At 44.1% G+C, this 19,719-nt stretch overlaps 6 protein-coding genes across 6 annotated transcripts, besides 5 other annotated features; 5 read left to right on the forward strand and 1 right to left on the reverse strand.

Moving 5' to 3' along the window:
* Nucleotides 1–375: 375 nt before the first annotated feature.
* TSTA_009250 (uncharacterized protein) lies at nt 376–1,083 on the forward strand (the record flags this gene model as incomplete). The annotated part of the gene is made up of 2 exons (XM_002482992.1): nt 376–852; nt 970–1,083. The coding sequence occupies 2 exons, from the start codon at nt 376–378 to the stop codon at nt 1,081–1,083; spliced, it is 591 nt and encodes a 196-aa protein (XP_002483037.1).
* Nucleotides 1,084–3,226: 2,143 nt separating this feature from the next.
* Nucleotides 3,227–5,440: a mobile genetic element.
* Nucleotides 5,441–5,714: 274 nt separating this feature from the next.
* Nucleotides 5,715–5,749: a microsatellite.
* A 259-nt stretch (nt 5,750–6,008) lies between these two features.
* Nucleotides 6,009–6,039: a microsatellite.
* Nucleotides 6,040–6,942: 903 nt separating this feature from the next.
* On the forward strand, nt 6,943–7,832 carry TSTA_009260 (uncharacterized protein; the record flags this gene model as incomplete). Its single annotated transcript, XM_002482993.1, has 3 exons — nt 6,943–7,341; nt 7,379–7,386; nt 7,634–7,832. 3 exons carry the CDS (start codon nt 6,943–6,945, stop codon nt 7,830–7,832), a joined length of 606 nt encoding a protein of 201 aa, XP_002483038.1.
* Nucleotides 6,952–7,257: a mobile genetic element.
* A 2,487-nt stretch (nt 7,833–10,319) lies between the features above and the next one.
* Nucleotides 10,320–10,973: a mobile genetic element.
* On the forward strand, nt 10,911–11,303 carry TSTA_009270 (uncharacterized protein; the record flags this gene model as incomplete). The annotated part of the gene is made up of 2 exons (XM_002482994.1): nt 10,911–10,976; nt 11,091–11,303. 2 exons carry the CDS (start codon nt 10,911–10,913, stop codon nt 11,301–11,303), a joined length of 279 nt encoding a protein of 92 aa, XP_002483039.1.
* Nucleotides 11,304–11,958: 655 nt separating this feature from the next.
* TSTA_009280 (carbonyl reductase, putative) lies at nt 11,959–13,009 on the reverse strand (the record flags this gene model as incomplete). The annotated part of the gene is made up of 5 exons (XM_002482995.1): nt 11,959–12,149; nt 12,205–12,521; nt 12,586–12,689; nt 12,747–12,902; nt 12,968–13,009. The coding sequence occupies 5 exons, from the start codon at nt 13,007–13,009 to the stop codon at nt 11,959–11,961; spliced, it is 810 nt and encodes a 269-aa protein (XP_002483040.1).
* Nucleotides 13,010–13,329: 320 nt separating this feature from the next.
* On the forward strand, nt 13,330–14,370 carry TSTA_009290 (short-chain dehydrogenase, putative; the record flags this gene model as incomplete). The annotated part of the gene is made up of 3 exons (XM_002482996.1): nt 13,330–13,811; nt 13,867–14,149; nt 14,202–14,370. Exons 1-3 carry the CDS (start codon nt 13,568–13,570, stop codon nt 14,368–14,370), a joined length of 696 nt encoding a protein of 231 aa, XP_002483041.1. The 5' UTR covers nt 13,330–13,567.
* A 787-nt stretch (nt 14,371–15,157) lies between these two features.
* On the forward strand, nt 15,158–17,814 carry TSTA_009300 (uncharacterized protein; the record flags this gene model as incomplete). Its single annotated transcript, XM_002482997.1, has 5 exons — nt 15,158–15,336; nt 15,398–15,605; nt 15,657–16,087; nt 16,144–16,502; nt 16,571–17,814. The coding sequence occupies 5 exons, from the start codon at nt 15,158–15,160 to the stop codon at nt 17,812–17,814; spliced, it is 2,421 nt and encodes an 806-aa protein (XP_002483042.1).
* Between the last annotated feature and the right edge of the window lie 1,905 nt (nt 17,815–19,719).

Raw genomic sequence — 19,719 nt, forward strand, 5'->3', positions numbered from 1 at the left:
TATGGTAGAAGGTCGTTCGGTGTCTTGGAGATGTTCATTAACAAAGGTACTGTTCCTAATGTACAGAGACTGAAGCTTGAGAAAAGAAAACAATCTTAGTTACAAGGAACCTCCTCCTTAAGCATGTGTGAGTTGTTGACAGGAGGCATCACGTTATCCACCTGGGTGGTGTGACTTCCAGCTGTCACAGATATCATGTGTACTGTTACTGTCACGGATCTGCACTCCCACGGGTGGCTCCGATTTCGAGTTGATAGACGACTTTTCCACAATTATTCACATCAAACAGTCAGAGGCTCAAATTCCTCACTTCTCTCTACCACCTAGCTCCCAGGAGTGCGGCCTTTGACGCGTCTCAACGCGTCCGGCAACACCATGGCGCGTAAAGGCCCTGGTACAGATGGCCCTCTACAGACAGCCCTACTGGAATCCATGTCTGCAGCCACGACAAGAGCTTCTGAAGGACAGAAGATTTTCAGCCCCATAGCTGCATTCCTTAATAAACACCGCAGCCAAACCACCAGCCTTGCCCCTCACCTACTGAGAGCCCTCACCACTCTAAGCGATGACCTTGCCTTAGTAGCCCAACAACATTTTAACGCCTATATTAGTGGTATCTTGACGACCTCCATTCTACCTACCCTGTCTTCTTCCTCTTCCTCTTCCCTCACCCTAAATCCCTTACCTTCTTCACCCTCTTCCTCACGTCCCCCCTCAGGTCTTGAACAGTCAACTTATGCAACTATTACCCAATATGCCCCAGTCAAATTAACTCCTACTACTCATCCTAAAGCCTCTGTCAAAAAGCCTATGCCTCTAGTAAAACAACCCCTTCCTAACAACTGGCTCTTTGTACGCCTCCCAGCTGACCATGCAGCTAGAAAAATGGAAGCCTACACCATCTACTCTAGCCTACAGTCTTAACTAAACTCAAATAGTGCAGCACTAAAAGAAATTTAAGCTATAAAGACTGGCTTTGCACTATGCCCCTCATCTCCAGAAGCCCTCCTAGCCTTTGAGGCCCAAAAAGAGATTATTTCTGCATTCTTTATTAACTGCCAGATAGAACGCAGCTCCCGATAGATCTTATACTAAGTCACCAATGTGCCAAGGAAAATTGGCCAAATCTTGGATGATCAATACTCTCTAATCCCTGTCAACCCTACACTACTATCTTCAGAAATTAGTGTAACTACAGGGCTCAAGCCTATATCTATCAGTGAGACCACTACAAGTGCTGCCAACCCTAATAGTCTCTCCTCAAGCTGGTTTGTTAACTTCCTAGAAGGCATGAAATTACTACTGCCTATCCAGCTACATCTTTTTAGTACTATGACCAATGCTTGCCATCTTTCTAAGAAAACAATAGTTATTCATTGCACATGATGCTGGAAATAGTATAATGTATAATCCTGTGCCCGCCCCTCTCAATGCCGGCTATGCAGCTCCTCAGAGCATACTGAAGAGGGCTATGTTAACCACTGTATAGCCCTGGAGCCTCATCAATACCCTCCTAGATATATATACTGCTATAGACTACATCTAGCTGATTCCCTAGAATACCTTTTGCGCCCTAAAGGTAACACTAAACACGCCAAAGCTTAATAAGCAGAGATCTAAAAATCCTGTGCTTTAAACCTTGCAAAAGCTCAAACTAAAGGAGGATGTAGCTCTTAGCTCTTCACAGGCAAATAAGAAACACCTATGGCATTAGATAAGATGCTATCTCAGCCTCCAACCTAGGAGATTATCTCTCCATTCCGTCCAGTAACCCCTCCACCTCACACCCCAACTGAAGATCCTCTAATTATAGCTTGTGCAGTCCACTTTATAACCCCTCAACTATAAAACCAGTTTGCCTCTCTTCTCGAACAGAAGCTATACTATATTACTACCCAACTCAAAAGGCGCCCCTTAAAATCCTATAGCTAAATATAGGATATATGCTAGATGCACACGAAGCAGCCCTCACATTAGCATACACTAGCGACATTGATATTATCTTAATCTAAGAACCATATATATTCAAAGACCTTAGCTAACAGATTACAAAAAAATATCCATCATATAAATACTTCTTCCCAACTGACAGTTGGGTAAAAAGTGGTTGACCACAAGTCCTCACCTATATCTAAAAGAAGAAAGGCATTCAGATCTTCTAGCTGTACCCCTTCACAACTGACACTAAAGAGGCCTCAGATCTCCTATTCCTCCAGATTTTCTCACCTATAGGAAAGTCTGTTCTGATAGTTAACATCTATAATGCCCCAACAGGCTCCATCAGAGTAGGTAAAGCCGCGAAAACTCTCACAACTCTGCTAGAGATGTATCTCCCTCAAGCAACAATACTCACAGGTAATCTTAACCTACTACACAACAGATGGCAGCCCTCGCTACATCACAGCCCTACACCTTTCACAGAGCCATTTATTAACTGGCTGGACCTCCAGAGTCTAATCCTCATCTCTGATATAGACTGTCCCACACATGAAAGGGGTAACATGTTGGACCTCAGCTTTGCCTCAAGCCCTCTTGGCACTCGCGGGAGCTAAAACTAGTATAGCGAGCCACTTAGATGCAACCTCAGATCATCAACCACTAGTCACCACTGTTCCATGGGGTCAGAGATACAAGGAAACAGCTCAGAAATTAAGATTTGATACACTAGACCACACCTGCTTCCTCTCGCTTCTCACCTCTAATCTTGCTAGCATTGAGAGCCCAACCATGACAGAAGAAGACCTCGATGCTCTTGCTAAAAAACTAACATCTGCAATCCAAGGAGCATATAGAGGCTCTGCTAAGAGAACCCTGACACAAGGTATAGAATAACCATGGTAGAATGAAGACTATAAGAAAGCTTTACACAATTACTGCTCAGGCTTCTACTTAAGACAGACTTCTGCCAGACTACTAGATAGTCTCAACGACAATTTTGGCAAGATAAGCTCTCTATAGTATCACAAATGAAGGATGTTTTTGACATGAGCAAATAGCATAAGTCTACAGGCATCTTCCAAAGCCCTCCACTGAAAGATCTGCTGAGGCCCAACAGCCTCCCAGTAGTTACTATACACAAGAAATGAGACATACTAGTCTACAATCTTCTCTAGAACTCAGCAGAGGCGGAGACATACCTCTAGACTCCCCAGCAGTCCCTTCCACTAGTCTCTACTTCCCAGATATATTGATGCTACAAGTGGAGGAGTCAGTACTTTAGGCAGGAAACACAGCCCCTGGCGCAGATGAAATCCCAACGTGCATACTCAAAGTAGCATGGCCTCTAATCAAAGATAAGATACTAATGCTATATCAAGGGTGCATAAAGATTGGTTATTATCCTAAATGCTTTTAATATACAATCTTAGCAATCATCCAGAAACTAAAAGAGACTGATTGGTCTTCACCTAGATCATATAGACTAATCGCTCTCCTATTAGTTCTTGGCAAAGGACTTGAGCGCTTGATGGCATGGAATATAGCATAGATCTTTATATATTATAAAGTATTAGCAAGGCAATAGTTTGGGGCTTTCCCACTAAAATCTGCAACTGACCTGACCATATGCCTAACACATGATGTTGAATAGGTGCTAAATCAAGGTATGACTGCCTCACTCCTTACCCTAGATGTCAAAGGCGCATTTGATGCCGTGCTTCCTGGCAGACTGATCCGCAGATTACGTGAGCAGGGCTGGCATACCAATCTCGTTCTCTGGATTGCCTCCTTCGCTACAGGAAGATCAGTTCAGATCTAACTCGATGGAGAGATCAGCCCCTCAACAGACATTGCCTGCGGTCTTCCACAAGGATCCCCAGCATCTGGTATTCTTTTTATACTCTACATAGCGCCTCTATTCCATCTAGAAAACCCAAGGAACAGATTTAGTTACGCAGACGACACAGCCAACCTAGCAATCTCAATATCTCTTACTACTAACTGCGAAGCCTTATTAGAATCATTTTAAGAAGCTCTTAACTAGAGCACTACAGAGAGCATTACATTCACACTAGATAAATATGAGCTTCTTCACTTCTCCCAACATAAAGCAGACCAGGACCCAACCTACATATCTTTAGTAAAAGCTAGATCTATTACAATATTAGAAAATATTAAATAGCTATATCTACAATGGCTGGGAATCTTCTTTGACAAAAAGCTAACATTTAAATAGCATATTAGAGAAATAGCATCTAAAGCCCTTACTATAGCTAACACTCTTCACTCTCTAGAGAATGCTATCTAAGGAGTCAAATCTTATTTACTATAGCAGACTATATCAGTCTATGTACTCTATAAAGTATACTATGGTGTAGAAACCTAGTGACCAGGACATACTCGCCCTGGGCCTTCCTAGACTTCAAACTGAGTTAGAGAACATCTTGAGAAACCAACTAAAGTAATACTAATAGGTGCAAGAGCAGTCCTTCCAGTCTTCCATACAACCCCAAAGCCTGTCCTTTATTGAGAGTCTGGATTCTCTCCACTAGAAATCAAACTAGATTGAATAGCCCTCCTTGCAACTGTCCGCCTATGGCGTCTTGACCCTTATCACCCACTTTGAAGACGCGCAGAATAGATCACCAGTAATAGCTGATAAATCAGCTGGTTTGCCCGCTGTACACTGGCCCTCTTAAACTCTAAATAGAAAAACCCTCTCTAATATGCTCCCTGGCACTCTCGCGAGCCTCATGAGAATACTCAAGCTTGAATAGGAGCTCCCTTAGAATAGGTAGCGGCTGATTTCGCAGATTTCCAACACACCATCCCTAGCTCAGATATTGTAATCTTTTTAGATAGATCTAGACTAGTAGATGGACGTGCAGGGGGTGGCTATATTGGATTTCAAGCATATCACTAGTTCCTCCGCTCCTCACTCTTATATAGACATGGGAAAGAAGTCTTTAATGCCGAAGTAGAAGCTGCTCTAGCTAGCGCTCAGGCAGTAATAGTATACCCAACAGCTCAATTTACTACCAACTTATGGATCTGCCTTAACAACCTGGAAGTTGCTATACACCTTCTATCTCCCTCTACAGGATCCTCTTAAGAAGTCTTTAAATCCTTTCGCACTCTTATAGCTGCCTAGCCACTACACAAAAGGCTTCCGCATACCAAAAGTGGCTCTATCTGTATCCGATGGGTCCCCAGACATGCCAAAATCCCCAAAAATGAAGCGGCTGACCTTGCTGCCAACGAGGGAGCCACCTCGACCTCTCTCCCTCCATATAAGCCCTCATATGCCTCGCTAAAGAGATATGCTAAGGATCAATCCATATCCGCTGCTCAGTCACAATGGCAGAAGGTGGCACCATAGATATATCAAGATCTAGAAATAACTACTTCTCCTAAGCACCTTAGGGAGCTTCAACTCAACCGACTTGACCTCAGCTATATTATTGTAGCTCGCACTGGTTATAGAGACTTTGTAGAATACTATGAATGTTTTAACCATGATGATGCTTATCTTCTCTGTTGATGCAGAGCATAAAAAGCACCTCTACACTTCTTCTTCTGTCATATAGCTAAGAGACGAGCCCCTCATCCTCCTGGGCCCCCTTTTGAGATCATCTCTTTCCTTCTAGGCACTGCGAAAGGAGCACAAAAACTAGCTACATGGCTAGTAGAGACCCGTTTCTTTCAGGACATCTGCCCTCGCCAACCTCTCCTTAGCACCTAGCTAAGTCAGCCCTACTTTTCCCTCATATCTCTCTTTTCCCTCTTTCTTTCCTTCTTTCCTTCTTTCTTTTAACACTCACTGCTTAATTACTATGGTGGCAGAATTATGGGTCATGGAGCGTAGGTGGACCATTGCAGCTAGCGTATACCCAAAACTCACTCAGAAGTGGACTCCCTGTAAGACCACGGCAGCTATGGAAATGCGCCAAAGAGTCTCTTATTTGTATATTAATCCGATAGGATCTGAACCCGAGATTCACCCCTTGGCGGCCTATGTCCCAGTAGGGATCGGTGGGAAGCGTGAGAGTCACGAACCACGGCCGTTAAATACACACACACACACACACACACACACACACAGTCACGGATCTGACTCAGAGGTCTGCCTTAGGCAGCGGCACCGCCAAGCAAGCAGAGGCGGTGAGGGTTTATGACACCAAGGACACCTCTGAGGACCTTTGTTCTATGAGTTTCACGTCTTGGGAATAGCTTCACCAAAGGCTTTGTTGGTAGGTTTGTTGTATTCTTTTGTTTAAGATCTTTGTACAGATCTAGCAGGCGTGCTCTATCAGGAAGCGTGCCCTGGAGCAGGCCCTGCGCAGACATAAATATGGGCTTGCTCCCTTGTAGATTAGGTTCTTCTCTTCAGCTCACGTCTTGTTAGTCTTCTATGCTATGCATTCTACTCTATTGACTCTGCTCCATTACAGTTACAGACTCTTAGATGGCTGATGTTCCTTAAGGGGCAATATGGTAATGAATGCCGGGACTCGGCATAAATATGCTTAATAAACGGATTTCCTTATCGATTTTAGCAGGTTTTTTGTTTGTATATAGTTTTTCTGTGACTATTTCACATATAATCTTAGGAGCAAGTTCAAACTTCAGACATCTCCCTCATCCTTTGTTGAATATTCATGAATATTATTCATATTCATTTCGGAGCTCTAGACGTGTTTGCTAGAAAAACTTCCTAAAATGGGTTGGTAACCAATTGCTTGGATAGGCCAGGTGGTCACTGGTCACATCGTATACGGCACAGGAACAGCTGATTGTGATATATTAAATTTGCTAAGACAGCGAAGGTTTAGGACACCTCGCACTATAAAATTCTTTCTCTTCTGCAGCTTATCCGAATTGTTTGTGTTATTGGTGGAGGATAAACAAGGGTGAATATCCAGGATGGCTACTGCTACTATCGTTCCCGATCACTCGATGCCCGTTTTACCCCGCTCCTACAAATAACATTCAAAATTCGATAATATGGTCAACGAAGCAGATATTTTAAAGGCAATTAGTGATCTAGAATCACAAAAAACGCCTCAATATGCCAAAACTGCCAGAAAATATAATCTTGAGCATTCGACCCTAAGGCGCCGGTATAAAGGCCAGACCGTATCAAACCAGAAAGCAACTTCTATTCACCGCAAACTCCTTACAGATGCCCAAGAAGAAGTTCTTCTTCATCATATCTCGAAGCTCTCGTCTCGTGGATTACCTCCAACGCCTCAAATTCTCCGAAATCTTGTTGTAGAGCTTGTACAGCATGATGTTAGGGAGTGCTGGATTCATCGATTCTGTCACCTGACATTTGAGCAATCCGAAGCGATAACACGGCTACATGGCCATCCTCTATTTATTCAACAACGTTACGAGGGATATGTATAGTCACATTCGAGAGGGATCACTAAGAACTAAGTGCACAAGGTAGGGTATGGAATGTCAATGTACTGAAACTTCTCTCTTCTGCTTCCGCAGCATGCATTCTATATAAAAGATATTCATGTTGTTTCGTGGCAATACATTATTAATCATAGCCAGCTGAACCTTGACCATGACCAGTTGAAATATCCATACTTTTGCCAACTCTCTGTTCTCATATTAAACTAACCCTAACCCCTAAGAGATTGGACAGGCATGTTGGTTGTTACATTTATAACAAAGGTACTGATAGGACTGGTCTATTAATGAACATCAAGAAAGAGGCATATACGCATCTTTTACTAAGCCCTGAGTTGGCTACGAATGAGCAATTGCGATATATTTTTGAAGAACCTGAAATCAATTTGTTGACGAGGCGCATCTTTTCCACCATTGGGGTTGCGCTTTCCGTCCGGAATATACACAGGTTGATAGGCTATAAATTGTATTAAGCCCTCGTATTCCTTGGTTTGCCTGTTTGGAACACTTAATCCTTATACACTGACAGTCTTGATAGAACGTGGAAGATTTAAAATAAATACCGTCATTCATGACACGACAATTGATCGACTGGAGTCCCTTTATCGTGTTGGAGTAATACCCACCAGGGAATTAAGGGTAATGAGTGAGCGGACAGAACAGCAAAAGAGGCATCTGGATGGAGATTAATCGAAAATAATAGGGATAGACAGATTCCAGTGGACATGAACAGTACTGCTCCAAGACTAGTTGGACTCTAGTAGCCTTTGTCAGCGCTCAAGAGAGACTTGAAGACTCTAGCTCATAAATAATAGGAATAGGAGTAGCAACAAAATCAGCGAGGCTGTATGCCCTTCCAGATCCTTACTAAACAATCGAAGATGAATATAGAACTTTATACTAGACTCTACAGACCTCTCTCATTTATCTTAACACAGATGCAGACAGGTAATATCAGCCTACGTCATCTCCTATATCAAAGAAAGATTTTAGGAATCAACGATGGAGAATGTCAATACTAACGTAGAGCACGAACAGTCACATATATCTTACTGAGCTATCCCATATTCAAGAGAGAGTGTAACGCGTGGAAGAATGAAGGAACGTAGTCATCCGATGTAAGGAGAGTTCTCTCTCTGATAGAAAATACACCGCCAGAGCAGCAAAATTCATGTTGGAAACCAAGCTCCTTGGGCAATTTGGGAGTATAGATTTAGACCTCTAGCGGAGTGGTAAGTCATCAAGGGTATAGCAACCACTACACAGCCAAAGCAGCAGCAATGCACTCTAATAAGAATACACCAGCTTGTCATTTCATTTTAAAATCATCCAGATACATAGTTATTTCGTGTATATAGGACCGGAGCTGGCGGTCAGGATTAGGACACATGCCGCATGGCTGCCTGCTGTCGGATTAGTCGGTTTATTCCAGGCCAATCCTGAAGAGTGTTTTACTAGGATCAAAGAAAAGAAGTGACTAGCAAGATTGTATGTATTGAGTTCTGTCTCTCTCTCTCTCCATCAGGTTTCAAAGCCGGGTCTTTTATAGACACTTTTGGCGGGGTGATTTGTGAGTCATCAAGAGGGGTAAATTTTGGGGGCTATAAGATAGGGCTTCTGATTGTTCACTTCCTTTTACTGCCTCCGGATATCCGAATTATCTGACACTGTCTTGCTGGATATCCGGTTTTATCTAACACCTGCGGGGCGGTTGGGACGCTTAGGTGAATAAATCAATTAATGAATCTGTGGGTGCGCTTCTGCACATGTGCATACAAGTAGCTTAGTAACCAATTGGTAAAGTCATATTTTTCTGATTGTCTGTCTGTTGTAGCTATTCGACCTCGACGCGGTATGATATATATAATTCGTGTGTTTCCGACCTATCCTCCTATAAGCCCCTGCTTTTGCTGCTTCCACGTGTTTATCTTTATATCTGAGGTTGAGGCCTCCTTGACATGTGGTTCCCCCATCTTGAGTACAAAAGAATTGATAGACCAGCTTAAAGGCTGTCTTCTTCAAGTAAATAGCGTCCTATCCTCAGTGGCTGCAGCAATGTCTATCGTATATGAGGGTGGGAGTAGTTAGTTAGTATTGGCTTTGCTGTGTCTGACTTGGTTCCTGTTCCTGTTCCATGTTGAGTTTTCCTGTTGATATTGCATATCTAATTATCGTTTGTACTGCTTTGATGTCTGGTTATTATTGTTTAGAATCAGATTATGCCTTTCCTCCAAGATAGAATGATAGGCTTCCTCTTCTTATTTCCGTGCACTGTAACATGCCTTCTCTCATTCCCATCTACTTTGTGCAGCGGAATAGGAAGTGCTCTATAGTCTCGCTTGCCTAGCCATAGATGTAAAGGTCTGATTCTGTGGCTCCTATCCTGACTAGGTAGCTATTAAGCCTGGTCATTCCTGTCCAAAGTTGAGCCAGAGCTATATCTTCTGTCCGCTTCAGCCCATCGTATAGGCTGCGGGTGTGTACGAGAATACGTGGTTACATACCCTACTTGTCAAAATATCGCGATTCCGAGACACAAGCTATATCGCAAACTTAAACCATTACCTATCCTAGAGAGGCCTTAGAAGGAAGTTTTATTAGATTTCATTATATAATTACCTTCATCATACATAGGCTGTAACAACCAACATGCTTGTCCAATCTCTTAGGGATTAGGGTTGGTTTGATACGAGGACAAACTCAACGGAGAGTGGCAAAAGTGTGGATACTTCAGCTGGTCATGGTCAAATGTTCAGCTGGCTATGGACAACTTTCAGCTGGCTGTGGTCAATGATGTTTGTCACGAAACAACATCAATGTCTCTTATATAGAATGCATGCTGCGGAAGCAGGAGAGATAGGTTTCAGTACATTGACATTCCATACCCTACCTTGTGTGCTTGCCTTCAGTGACTCCTCTCGAACGTAATTATATATATATATCCCTTGTAACGTTGTTACATAGGCACAGGGGAGTATAATACAATCCTTGTCATTATTGATCGCTATACAAAGATAGCTAAGTTTATCTTAACCCAGGGAGATATATCCGCAGCTGATTTTGCAGTCTTATTCCATAAGAGAATTGAGTTAAGCTATAGATCTCCACGAGGAATCGTGTCTGACCGAGATATAAGAATTACATCCAAGTTTTGGGCGGAAGTCTGCGCTTATTCCTTAATCAAGTGAAGGATGAGTACTGTATTTTATCTACAGACCGATGGTCAAACTGGGATCTTGAATTGAATCCTTAAGAATTACTTACATGCTTATACAAGTCTTAAACAGATGAACTGGGCCAAACTTTTGCCTGCTGCAGAATTTGCATATAACAACAGTAAGAATACTACAACATAGATAAGCCCTTTCAAGGCACTATATAGCTACGACCCTAAATTGCAATTCAACGTTGTAGACAACGTCACAAAAGAGGAGGCACCAGCTGCGCATGACCGGGTTGAGCGCCTACATGCATTGCAAGAACAAATTCGAGAATAGATCTTGAATGCCCAAGAAAGACAAATTAAATACTACAATCAATGCCACTAATCAATGCTATTCAAGCGAGGTGACTTGGTCAAGTTGTCATCCAAGAACCTATGGTTAAAAAATAAGAAAGTATAACCCTGCTGGATCGGATCACTATGTGTCCTTCAAAGAATTGGTAACCAGGCTTACCAGTTAGCTCTACCGGCGAAGTATGAGCTACTTCATGATATTTTCCCTATCTAGTTTCTAGAAAAGTATCACACGCGCGAAGACGGAAAATTCATGCCACTGCCCAACTTAGAAGATGACGAGGAGTGGGAAGTTGAAGAGATCAAAGACAAGATGATGATCAACAATCAACCTCACTACCTAGTCAAATGGACTGGTTGGCCTGCTAAATACAATCAATGGGTCCCCAAGATAGATATGGGCAACGCGCAAGAAACTATTCGCTGATATGAAAAGGCAATGCGAACACAGAGGGGACACAAAGTCATGGATAGCCCACCGAAGAAGAGGCATAGCAGGAAGTAAAATAAAGAGAATTGAACTAGGACTATTACTCTTTTTCCCACTAGGATTTTTAACGAGGATAGTCGCTGGTTTTATTTACCGATGAGCACAAGCATGATACTCGCGGACGAGCATCCTTCGGAGAGGGCAAAGTTGTAACAGTACCGAAAGTCTGAAACAGTACACATGATATCTGTGACAAGCCACAAGTCACACCAACTAGGTGGACAACGCGATGCCTCCTGTGAACGACTCATGCATGCATAAGAAGGAGGTTCCTTGTAACTAGGATTGTTTTCTTTTCTCAAGCTTCAGTCTCTGTACATTAGGAACAGTACCTTTGTTAATAAACATCTCAAAGACACCGAACGATCTTCTACCATATTGATAATTCCTCCTGTCTAACCAACGGACTAACCTCCTATTACATTGGCACATTGCGATTTTGGGTGGGGTTGTCTGGAAACTTTTGTTCTTGGTGTATTTTGAGCCAAAAGGCACGTATCTTCCATGGTCCATAGCTTACTTTAAACGGGATACAAGAAGAAATCAACATATTAACGTTTTCTGTTAGCCTAATTCTGTTTGGTGCACAGTCTCAAAGGTACGGCTTCGATTCCGTATGAGAAAGAAAGATGCCTGCATAACCACTGTCAACAGTAGCCTTATTCACGAGAGCCAAGACCGATCTGGCACTGTCTTCTGGCTTCCTAGGTCCTTGGAAAGTGGGTGAATATTGCTTAAACTTGCCAAACATAGCCATAGCCAATTGTCCCTCCTCCTCTGTTTCTACGCAAACGTTAGCTAAATGCATCCCATTTAAGTTGCCAAGACGAATACATACCAATATTAAGACTGCCGGTGTCTACAGCACCAGGGCATATAGCCATGCACAGTACACCTTTCTCACGGTACAAGGCGCTGAACTTGGCTATGGCCATATTAAGAGCTGCCTTGCTCATTGCATAGGATGTGGCTTGGTAGATATCGGCTTTGAGTGTCATCTCAGGATCCGACATGCCCGTGGAGATGGCAATCACTTTCTTCGCCCGACCTTTTAGAATCAGGGGCATGAAAGTATTGAAAAGATGGACGGCGCCGATGGTATTGACTCGTAGGTGGTCAATCACATCTTGTTCAAGTGCTTTTGGATCGCGGCTCCTGTGGAGGAATTAGTTCCAAATCAACTATCCCAGGAATCTTTGTCACACCGCCTAGAACTTACAGAGTATCAAAGCCAACCAACGCAGTCTTAGATTGAAGCGCGGCATTGGCTATGACATAATCAACAGCACCATTGGTTTTCTCGGAAACATAGTGAGCTGCTTTCTATGAGGTGTTTCGATTAGTTGCGACTTCGGTTTAATTGATTAATTATGACCTTACCTCCAATTCCATTGGGTCCGTGGTGTCAGCCTGAATGATGTAAATATTTTTCCGGCCGATTTCAGCAGCAACCTTGGCCTCGACGGCTGCTTTATCGCGAACAAGGCCGAAGACGGTATTGGAAGAGTTTTCAGAGAGCTGGCGGACGAACTCGAACTAGATGATGAAGTATGTGTATTAGTTAAACGAGTCTTATGCATGAAGCAGGGATAAGAGCGTACGCCAAGGCCACGCGAAACTCCGGTAATCACCCAGGAAGACATTGTGATGGTTTATAAAGTTTAACAGCACTGAGATGAAATCTTAGGATAATTCTGAGAGTTGATGGGCCCAGGAGAGCAGCGATAGTACATGTATTTATATATCGAACGTGAGCCTCGTTTGCTCGCTTTGCTGATTTTTGAATCCGTCATGATACCACATGGTGCGCCTAAAGTAAGGATTCACTTTGAATTGCCAAGATACACAAAAGTTGCCAGTTTTCTCAAAGCGGAAAGATAAGTGCACATTAGTAATCAGAAATGCATTCATAACCATTACCTATTCACCGTGCAGCGCATTTAATGTGAGATCAACTTGGTTGATAATCTCATGCGATTTGTCATCGACGTTGACTGATTATGATGCAAACAGTACCGACTTACTCGGAACCACTTAGTGAGATTATTGATAAGGTTCAAGCAAACAGAGTCATACTAGCAAACACACGGATTGATGACGAATACAGATGGAACTGGAATTTGATCATTTAAGCCTATATAAAGAAAGTATATGTCTTCCTCAATGGTTGTTCTCTCTCTTCAATTCGTACAAGCTCAAGTATGGCTAGCACATCTCCGGTTATCCTCATTCTCGGATCGGGTCCTAATGTAGGGCATCATGTGGCTCAGGCCTTTGTCGCAAAGGGCTACAAAATTGCCTTGGCATCTAGGAGTGTCAAGGAAGAAGACAAAAATGCGGACTTAGTCCGCATTTCTGCTGACCTATCGGATCCTCATTGCGTGAAGGGAATCTTTTCGAAAGTCGAGGCATCACTCGGTCTGCCAAGTGTTGTTGTCTACAATGGTAAGCATGTTCCTCATGGGAAACCTTTACCGAAACACCACTGACACCCTCGAAGCATCTGCCGGGGCTCCGAACAATCCAGAGGAACCCCTGTCTATTCCCTTGGCTGACTTTAGTCGAGACTTGCACGTCAACACGACCAGTGCGTTTGTCGCTGCACAACACGCGGCTTTAAGTTTCGAGAGACTGCCTGATCATAGATCCAAGACATTCATCTATACTGGCAATATACTCAATGAGACCACCATTGCAAGTCTTCTTGATGGTGGTGTGGGTAAATCTGCAACAGCCCACATCATCCGCTCTGCTGCTGCCGCATACTCTAATAAAGGCTTCAAGTATGCGTTTCCGTCTTCCGCTCCAGCAGTTTTCGAATTAACGGAAAAGCAGGTTCTATTATGCCGATGAGCGGAAGGCTGATGGGACTCCCGTATACTCTAAGATCAGTGGCGAGGCACATGGAAAATTCTATGTCGAGCTCGCCGAGCACAAGTCTCAGGGTCCTTGGCAGCAGACTTTTGTCGAGGACGTAGGATACAAGCACTTCCCAACTGCTTGATGCTTGCTTTTCTGAAATGGCGAATACGTTCTGGAAGCTTGTGTCTTTTCTTTTTTTCTTAGGCTCTGTCTTTCATATCTTTATTTATCTAGTCAAGCTCCGTTAGTACTGTCCACAAGGCGTCTTGCCATACCAAGCAATACCGCATAAGAAGGCCACTGCGGCAGTTGCAGGTAATGAAAGAATAGGGCTCTCCATGGATAAGATCCATGAAAATTTAGCATATCCATATCCATATCCGTTAAATTTTAAGAGCACGGATATATCCGCGGATATTATCCATGAAAGAAATCCAATATTCATATTCATATCCATGATATCCATGGATCCATGGATATGTGTATATGTATAGTTTTATTTACTACTAGAATAGTTGGACCTGCGGAATTGAAGTTCAAAATGACCGCTACTGTAGCCTCATACGGCAGGATTTCCACACCACCGTTTCGCTGCAGACCGGCCGCCGCTTTAACGTCTCATCACGTGTGTCGGCCCTGATTCGCTGCCAGCTTCCTTAGTCATTGTGCTCGTTGGGACAAACTGTTCGCGATCGAATTCATTTGAAGTCGCACCCGATTCACATTGACTATGATACCTCTGCGAACCCGATCTAAGCCGTCTCCTTCTGATCGATCTGGTCGCCCACTATATAAGATGGCACCGGCCCCCCTCTCCTCCTCTCTCTTCTATCAACGTCCACTTCCCTCCCTCCAACCTGCTCCTCCCCCCAATCTCCCCAATCTACAACCCTATTTTCCTTGTTCTCTTCATCCCATTACCTCTACCTATGGCGCAGTCTCCCCTTCCATCTGCGAATCCCGAAGAGCATCAATACTGGACTGACCCAATCCTCTGTGAAGAAACGCGAACCAGGCTCGAATATTATCGAAGCATAGGATGGCTTCCTCCCAACCACAAGCCCAAGACCCTGGAAGGAATCGCTGTGGTTGAACGGTACTGGCGGAAGTAAGTATTGAAAACCTATACCCTTGCCGCCGTGGTCTAGAAGTATACTTACTGCTAATAGGTACTGCCTCCAATTAGAGAAGGACTATGTCGATTATCTTCTCTCTGAGGACCAGGCAATCTACATGAACTTTTTTGATTGGATGCACAAGACTTCCCGTAAGAAGCTTCTCCAATCCTACGATGAATACTGGCGGCGCCTCAAACAGTATTTCAGCTTGTTCGCCCGGCGTCGTATGGACCAGGGAGTCCAAGAACAGATGCGAAGAGTACACCGTTCTTCTTCCTTCTACAAAGTTCACGACTAATGGCGAGCACAGTTTATCAACGGAAGATTCCCCGCCGAGCACTCGATCTCTCGACGGATGAAGGAAAAGAGTACACTCAGCGTGGACGTCTTCTGTATTTTGTACCGCCACCATTGGATCCATTCGAAATTTTTCCGTCATGGGAGCATGTTGATACAATTCGCTACGATCCAGCTCTGGTCTTCCATTACTGGGACGCGGCCCGGTGTGCTGCTTCCGCAGAAAGCCTACCTACCGAACAATACGTCCTTGGGCAAACGAAAACAAGGCTTGGATTTTCAAAGCGACATTCCTCAATATGTTTCGGCCAAGGATCTTCCAGACTCGGTGTGTTATCGGGATATTGATCTCTTCTATCTCAAAGACTCTAATGGCAATCGTGACGTCCTATGTGCTATCATTGAGTTTCGCAATCTAAAAGGCCGACCTGAGGGTGCCGATGGGTAAGAACTACAACTGCCACCCTCGGAGTCCTACAATACTAAAGTCTGCCCAATAGAACCAGATTTTTCATGCATTGTGATTATCAACTAGCATATTGCCCGATCCTGCAAATCATCACATACGCCTTTCGGGACAAGGCTTTTGCCAATACTATGCTGACACCAGAAATAATATGGCGACTCCAAGTTCCAGACAACGCTGCTTCTCTTCCCCTGCAATGGAAACCCGAGGTACTAGATACCCCTCTCCTTCGGCATGTTCAACACACAGAATACGGCCTCAAGCTTGACAAATCTCGGCCGATGGCATATGCCACCAGCCGAGAAGCGATGCGGGAGTTGGGTCGGGATGCCAAGTTCAAAGATGATGTTGGCCACTACAATTATCGACGCTGGACTGCAAACGAGGCGAACCGTAAGTCGGACAACCCCTACTAGATCTAGATATATAAAGATCATTTAGCATCTAACATGCTATCACAGGGCATTTCACGAGCCAGGAGCGGCAAAGGGTGCTCGGTCAGTCCGGAGACGGGGTTTTTGAGAGGCACTACCAATCCCAGTTTGTTCAACGCGATCTTCAAAATGTGGTGCTTCTCCGGCCACCCCAGGAACATCTCCTTCAGGCCGCTGGGAGTATGCTCCGGAAACGGGATCTGTCCGCTCCCTCCTCTGAACTGACCGAGGAACAGCGTCGCACGATTTGCCAGGACCCACGGATTGTAGAGCTCAAGCGGGCCAAGCGGGAGGTGATGGAGGAGATGCGATCCCTTGCTGGCACCAAAAAGAACGCCCGACAGACTTTTCCGCATCTCTACCAGCGGCACGAATCGCTTTGCAAGGAGCTTTCTCAGCTGCGGAAAACGTTAGCCAAGGACACCAAGGAGACCGCTAGAAAAGATCACTTCTATAACGCGCCCATTCTCGAAGTGAACAGACAGATCAAGCGACTTCTCGGTCAAGCTGACCCTGAGGATAGCGACGACTTCGACGAGAAGGACTGGGAGCCTCCCACCCCCAGATACATCTTCCCGGAGCGGGAACGGCTTGTTGAGATTTTCTATGGTCCAGACGCAGAGAATTACGAAGAGGATAATCTTCTTGCCAGACGTATCCAGGCAACCAAAGATATGGTTGCGCTCAGTACTCTCTGTGAACCGAGCCGTCGGGGGAATCGAGTCAACTGGAATTTCGACGATGATGAGTCTGCGGAACACGAAAAGCCATGCTGCCTCGAAGAAAAAACTCCTGACTGCCCGACGGATGTTTGCATCATCTGTTACGGTCTATCCCGCCGCTCAACATCTAATCCGCCTCCACACAGATTTCCTCCTAAGCGATTAGATTCTCTGCGGCGCCATCTTATCGATTGTCACCTCGCCAAAGCCTACGACGGAATCAGCTGCACCTGGAAGATGTGCAATGATGTTCCAAAGTTCACTAAAATCACTGATTTCTTGGTCCATGCTATAGAAGTGCACACATACGATATCAACATTCAGCAGAAACATCTTCCGCCATGGCAGCTTGTTAGTGGCCGTGAAGATTCATCTTTCGATGATTCAGATCCCTCTTCTGGATCCGATCGCCACTCCGGTATAGAGACTCCCGCTTCTTCTATCAGCTCTGATATGGCGAACATCGACCCTAGATTGATTGAATCTGGCCCTATTCATTCCACAAAATGCTCAATACGTAGGTCAAAGAGATTAAAAGCGTCCATGTAAATTTGACTTTGTCTTATAACTAGGCACGAGATCAAGGATGTCTAGGCTGTCTTACTATAGCAGTCTTTGTTTGCTTCTGTGCACTCCATAGTCTATTATTTGATAGTTAAAGGGTTTATACCTCATCGCTTATGTATAATTTATTTCTTGTGACGAACCTGGTCTCTACTTCAATCATTAGATTCTCGTGACAGACTTGTTTTATTGGAACCGAGAACGTACTAGTGTGTATACGGTAAGCGGCCGGATCGTACAAAAGCAAGCTTTCGAGTGAGGATATATGCTATCTTATTCACTATACAATTGCACGTCCTCCAAGACATTGCTGCTTGGGGATTTTGATCGTTTATATACACAAAATCTCATACAAACAGGATCATAGAGAGTGACAGATGATGTCAATCGAATATTTTCGATATGCATCAAGAAACGTTGATTTGTAGTGCTCAACTAGTTGTCACCAGACCCACATTGAGATCTCCCCTTGATCCTGCGAAGTAGTCTTAGTAATCCCAATCCGCTGAATAGATTGGGACGTCATGCACATTAAGAGACGGGGAGATTTTGACGTACAAGTTCCAATTATCTGGTTCTGGCAGATCAGACACTATCCCATAAATTCATGTCACAGATTTATAGAATCACACAAGAAGATACACTAAACGTAATTGCACTGGGGATCGGTTAGGCCAGCAGTCATTTTCAGAACCGTCCTCGTCTGTCCTCTTCGCTAGTATTCTCATCGCTGGTCAGTTTCTCCAATACAGAGTCTCCAACGTAGCTCTGAGTCTGGAGGTGAAATGAAAGTACTTCCCAAAGGTATTCCAAACACCAGGAATCCTGGCTGATTCTAAAGAAAGGGTGCTATATGGCTGTTAGCTCTATAATGCCAAATTCGTTGTGAAGCATCTATACCTTGAGAAGGAATCGAAGGTCAGTATTAAATGGCATTCTAAGGAAGCTTTCGGCCAATTTCCACGATAAACTCTTCGTATCCGGACTGCTAGAGAGGTCTAGTAGATCGTGTGCAATACAGTAAACGCCTCCATATCGCGGATAAAATCCGGTGTCTTTCCTGTCTGTACCATGCTCTGCCCGATGTCTCCTGTCAAGACATCAGCAGAACTATTACGAGCATTCAAGTGATTGGAAATCAATTACCAATTTTAACTTCGCCATCTTCGTTGATATAGATATTGTCACACTGCAGATTGCCATGGCAGATGCCCAGAACTTCATGAATATAGATTAATCCTTGCAGCACCTATACATCTATCAGTCGTTATTTGGAGGAAGTTTCAGCGGTGTAGGACCTTCTCGAAAATCGTCGCCACTGCGATTCGATCGATCATTTTGAATTGCTTCAACGTCCTCAAGGATATTCCTGGCCTCTCGTAGTTCAGGTAAACGCCACCTTCATCGAGCGAAAAGTCTATAACATTCAGCATTCCCTCCCAATACATACGGACAAGGATTCTTTGGGATGGAGATAGATGATGTCTCTTATCAACTTACCTTCGTCAAAGCAGTGGCCCTTCGCGACGTGGATGGAGAATACGGTTTTCTGCGACGAACCAGTCATCCGAACCTCCAACAAGCATGCCAATTTGGGAGGGTCGGAACTCTCCTGATCCGTTAAGGAGAGATTTCAGAGTAATGGTTTCCCTATCACTACCTTGAACAAGATGTGATGGACTAGTGGACATTTGGTCCAGGGAACTGGACGATGCACGTCTGCTCATTTTGAGTAAAGCTAGGATCGAGCGGACTTTGGAAGGAAAAGTTTTTGAGGGTAGTCGTGGGAAGATAGATGATTTATACTGTTGGAGTCGAGGATCTCCTTGGTCTCTAAGAAAGGTGTGACTCATGTCTGAAGGTCTAGAATATTCTCCAGATAGGTCTGTT

This window comes from Talaromyces stipitatus, genomic scaffold, assembly GCF_000003125.1.
Source record: "Talaromyces stipitatus ATCC 10500 scf_1105507295549 genomic scaffold, whole genome shotgun sequence".
NCBI classification, from domain to species: Eukaryota; Fungi; Ascomycota; class Eurotiomycetes; order Eurotiales; family Trichocomaceae; genus Talaromyces; species Talaromyces stipitatus.